This window comes from Echiichthys vipera (assembly GCF_963691815.1).
Source record: "Echiichthys vipera genome assembly, chromosome: 7".
In the NCBI taxonomy this organism is placed as follows: Eukaryota; Metazoa; Chordata; class Actinopteri; order Perciformes; family Trachinidae; genus Echiichthys; species Echiichthys vipera.
The window spans coordinates 13,091,171-13,096,712 of NC_139832.1; the positions used below are offsets into that span (position 1 = coordinate 13,091,171).

A 5,542-nucleotide genomic window follows, 5' to 3' on the forward strand; every position below is an offset into this window, starting at 1 on the left:
GTTCTTGGATCCCAACTTGTTTTGTCCGAAAAGAACAGTCCAAAACCCAAATATATTTAAAGAAAGGCGGGAAATCCTCACAACTGAGAAGCTAGAACGAAGAAAACAATACATCAATTATCAAAACCGTTGCCGATCAACTCATCATTTAATGGACAAATAGTTTTAGCTCTGGTTTCTTTGGGTTACACTTTGACTAATCAGATTTATTTTGAATTGCTGAATGAAAGAACAAGATGAAACTCAAAGGGGGAAAAAAACAACTCAAGAAACATCACCACACAAACTTGAACAAAATTGTAATGGCTATTACATGTCAGTAAAAAAAAAATGTAAATTGAACTTAAATGTTAAATGGTATCAAGATCGGTAGACTTATAATACAAAACCAAGATGGTAATAACTTGGTGCTATCGAGGTGACATGATTTTTTTATGCCATTTCAATCCCCCTCTCCTGAAGAGGTGCGCCCGACTGGGGGTCTTTACTTTTCTCCGCTGCCTTCTTCTTGGGGCTCTTTTTCCTAAAGAAGTACAATAAATATTAAGATAATTAAATGAGTAGTCATTAACTGCAAGTATTGCTTTGAGTTTTCATTTTTTATGTAAAACTATAAAGAAAAAGATAAATATTCTTACTTTGACTGAATGGTCAAGACAATTACAGTTATGAAAATAGCTGCAATAATGACCCCAAGCAGAACTCCACAGATGATCGCTGTTAAAGACAAGTTTAACAGATGAGAAAGGTTCATGTACATAGATTTAATATTAACATTCAAACAAAAGTATATACCAACATATATGCATTAAACCAAAAGAGGGATCTGTCCTGCTTGAGTTTATTGTTTGACTACTGACCAATAGGAGTGTCTGGCTCGTCCTCCTCCTCTTCGTCACCATCATCTTAGAACCAAAACAATTTACATCATGTTAAAAAACACAGTGTTGTATCATATTTTTAATAGTTTCATCACTGACTGATTACCTTTAAATCACATGTATGCATTATCAGACGCAAGAGAGAGATTAGTGCTCACCGTGGATGCCAGCACATGTGGCGTTGCAGCTGCCCTGGTCAAAGAATCTGTTTCCGTTTCCGATGCATCCAGACCAAAGGAATTTTTTGCATTTGTCATGAACAGAATCGTAGTAGTATCTCAAATACTGTCCACTGCAATCACCTATGGCCTTTTTAAAGTGGCAAGCTTGGGACACTGCAGGGGAATCATAATCCTCATTAGAAGAAGTCATCGTAGTGGTTGCAGTATGTTAATAGTACTAATATAAAAACACAACAAAAATATGATTGATTATGTCTAAACTGCTCAGCCGATGATATAAACGGGTATACAAAAATGATTTGAGATGTTTTAAACATTTGCTAAATCAACTAGTAAGTCAGGTGTATTCTTTTTTTTTTTTTGCATCTGTCATGAGTAGTCCTGCTCTTTCACCACTTGGTGGCGTCTTGCTAACACTAATACTGACATGTGTTACCTCTGAGGAAATAAGTAATAAAACAGGTGGAAAAAGATAAAATTCAAAAAATTTATGTGGTGATATTATGAATATGCTCCTCTTCAGACATAAAAATAATGTAGTTGAGGTATAGATCTCAAGAAGGCCCCTCTCTCTCTCTCAGTTATCGATGAGGCTTGATGATGATGTATACTTTCATGGTCCTTTAGACCATAAAACTCTACCTCGTTAGCCAGTTCATGTTCCAAAGTCCGCAGACAACAGTCAGGGAGAAGGGCCGCTTCTTTAGACTGGGTTCATCTACTTTTCACTAACAGAGCTAGTGGTGAATCAATATAAATTGTTGTTTGGGTTGATATTCTTTCAACGTTAGGCTTTAAAACCATCTTACCATCCATGGGGTACAGATTCTCTGCATTGATGGAACAGTTTCTTATGCACTCTCTTTCATTTTGAAAACGGTTGGCATTTCCTCCTTCGCCTTTGTATAGGAAAGGTTTGCATTTATCGTCGATGGGGTCGTAATACAAAGAAAAGGTGTAGACAGAGCCTTGACCTTCATCATGTTCCAATTTACAGAATTCTGTTGGATGATGATAAAAAAAAAGACTGTTAGACAAGTTTTATCTGCAAAAGCTCAACTTTAAAGTACAGTTCTGTGGTCCGATCTATTGGTTACAGAGTAAGACTAACAAGATTACCATTGACATCGTTGTTTCAGTGAAACTCATCAGCACATAAGTAATGTTTAACTAATCTCATCACCAGATACCCACTCCCTCTTTTTATGACAGCAATAAAAAGTGTCATTTATGGTACATTTTCAGTCCTCCCGCCCTTCATAGATTTCACAGAAGGGAAGTGATCACAAACGATTCTTTTAAGATCAAGCTTTCAACCCAAAACACATTTTATTTTGGAGAGAAACTAAGTAACTGGTTATTAAGCGATGCTCAAAATGTGAGCCTCTCCTAACCTTTTTTACAGCTTCGAGATTAGATGAAGTTGCAGGTTGACATATAGTTTCAGCCCATCATGTTCAGACTCAGACAGAAATGATCTCAGTGTTTAAAAGTTTGGAATTATAGAGGGAGGAATTGTCCAGTCAGCTTAGCACAATCGTTAGCAACGTGTAAATAACATTTCCAGGTACATAAACTACCATCTGTTCTTTTTTTAGTCACAGCTTAAGATAATCATTGTGGGCTTCAGTTGCAAGTTACAACGTGAACATGAAGTCAGTAAATAAAAAAGGTAAAATACAATGTCCTGTTAAGATATGCATTTTAGACTTGTATAATATATCAAAATGTTTTTTTTCCTATCAAGTCTAGCGGTTTCTGATTGAACGAATCAAATGATTATTGCAGGCATCACTTATACTGTATATGATTCAGCCTACTTAGTCTTCCACCAATGCAACCGCCATGTTGCTCTGAGAGGACTGACGGTGAAACTTTTGTGAAACGGAAACATTACATTTAGGTAATAATATATTTACAGTTATGTTTACAAAAAGCAGCAATACACAAATCTAACATTTGACAATGTTTTACTAAAGATTAGCCTGTGTGCTAGTAGCCCGGCCTGTTCTGAAAAGTAAACCTCTAGTCTATACATTTTTGCTTACGGTTTGAAAATAAGAAGAAAAAAGTTAAATGTACCTGGAGGATTCGAATGGCTGATGCAGAACGCAGCAAATGCAATCCCCAAAAACAACAGGTGCTTCATCTCGCTGCTTGTCTGAGAGCTGTCTTTGTTGGAGTGAGTGAAGGCTGTAAACTACAGTGGGAGTGGGTTGTCATCACTGAACTTTGGACATTTCCTTAACGGTGAACGCTGACAGCAATTGAAACAAAAGTTAATGGCAGGCAAAGATCTTCCTCTTTTTTACTCCCTTTATTATACAGTAGTTAAAAGTATATTAGAGCATAACCAGGTATAATAGTTCCATATACAGATAAATATGCAAGAGCGTGTGATAGTGTTGCCATTGTTGGGTGTTCTGACAGTAGGTATTATCAGCATATTTCTCTCCAGGGATCTGAGAGGTCTAACAGGTGCATGCTGTTGAAACATATCTGAGAGGTATTTTGGTACTGCCCCAAAGTGATTCATAAACAAGCAACAGTGCTTTAAAGTCACTTCTGTGGCTTACCGGAAGCCAATTTAAGGACTTAAATATCAGACTTATGCGGTCAGTTCTTTTGGTTTTTGTAAGAACTCTCGCAGCTGCTTTTTGTTCAAGCTGAAGCTGTTAAATGGTCTTTTTAGGAAGGCGTGTGAAAAGACCATTGCAGTGGTCAACCCTGCTGGAAATAAATAATTGAAGGAACATTGTGGCTCCAGTTAAGCATGATACCTGCTACACAACAGCAACATTCACAAATAAGCATGGATTAGTATATCGAAAAACAGAACACTGTAGATTATGTTTGTCAGGGTTGGGCGATAATTCAAAATAATAATTTATCGTCTTTCATTCATTCATTCATTCATCTTCAACTGCTTGTCCCTGTCGGGGTCGCAGGGGGGGGGCTGGAGCCGATCCCAGCTGACATCGGGCGTGAGGCAGGGTACACCCTGGACAGGACGCCAGTCTATCGCAGGGCACATAGAGACGAACAGAGACAGACAACCATTCACACGTACGGGCAATTTTTTCATCAGAGTCATCAGTTTATCGTCTTTCAGATTAATCTTATTGTGATAAAATCATCAGGATATCGTGATACACAATTAAGTCATCTAAATTGATAATAAAGTGCACATATAAATTCAGATTTCTCAGAAAATCTCATGTCCATGCATCCATCTATCCATTTTCTTCTGCTTATCTGGGGCTGGGATACGAAGGCAGCGGGCTAAGCAGAGTATTCCAAACTCCTCCTGGGGGACCCCAAGACGATCCCAGGCCAGACAAGATATATAACCTCTCTAGCGTGTTCTGGATTGTACGCCAGGGCTTGTCCCAATTGAACCCACCCAGAAAACCTCTAACGGGAGGCACCGGCACCCTGATCAAATGCCCAAACCACCTCAAAGGGCCCTTTCGACACAAATTACCCTCACCTACGGAGGAAACCGTAGGGTTTGGATGGTAAATTAGAGTGACTGGTAAATTGAGAGATTTGCCTTTCTTCTCAGCTCCCTCTTCACCACAATGGCACAATACAACGCCTGTATCACTGCTGACTTTGCACCAAACCACCTGTCCATCTCCCGCCCCATTTTACCTTCACTTGTGAACAAAACCCCAAGATACTTAAACTCCTTCTGTTGGGGCAGTACCTCACTCCCAACCAAAAGGGAGTAATGCAATCCACCATTTTCCGCCAGAAAACCATGGCCTCAGACTCGGAGGTGCTGACTCTCTTCCCAGCTACCTCAGGGTTCGACACCTGGTCAGAGCCGGTACTGTTCCAAACCTGCACGCAACACTTTAGAGGCATGAAAGCCAAAACATGTCCAGAGCCTTCAGTATCTCAGGGCAAATCTCCTCCACCCCCGTGAACCTTGTCACTGAGGAGCTTGGAAATCGTTGTCCATAGTCTCCCATAAACGCCTCCCATTTTTCTTTTGTTACATATTTTATTCACAAAGGAGTTCACAAAATAGACTTACCATGTGGTTATTTCATATAGCCTTGACTGTTTGTTTATTTATTTATTCATTGAATTGCCAGAGAGCATGCCATATGTGATATATATATCATTATTTAGGTATGCAAAGACCTTCAGATAAAAGATTTTGGCCATATTGTCCAGCCCCCAATTAAACACCAAATCCTCAACCTGCAAAAAAGACGAGACAAAGTGCTAACCCATTTGACATGCATTTCGCCATGTGGGGGCGAAACTTTATGCCTGCCAGACTTTTATCAAACATGATGACTCCTTATTATTTGGAACACATTTTGACAGTTTCAGGACAAGTTGGTAGCCTAGTAGTGTGCAGGTCTATAGAGCCTTCACACCTCACCTGTCAACATTGATTTGTGTTCTTTTTCTTTTAAAAACCTCCACTGTCACAGAAACCGAAGGATCGCACATTTTTTTTGT

General features: G+C 39.1%; 1 protein-coding gene across 1 annotated transcript; it reads right to left on the reverse strand.

Annotated features, from left to right (window-relative positions):
- Positions 1 to 432: 432 nt before the first annotated feature.
- On the reverse strand, positions 433 to 3,212 carry LOC310949096 (inter-alpha-trypsin inhibitor; the record flags this gene model as incomplete). Its single annotated transcript, XM_083916429.1, has 6 exons — positions 433 to 523; positions 639 to 717; positions 861 to 905; positions 1,040 to 1,216; positions 1,873 to 2,064; positions 3,146 to 3,212. The coding sequence occupies 6 exons, from the start codon at positions 3,210 to 3,212 to the stop codon at positions 433 to 435; spliced, it is 651 nt and encodes a 216-aa protein (XP_083772555.1).
- Between the last annotated feature and the right edge of the window lie 2,330 nt (positions 3,213 to 5,542).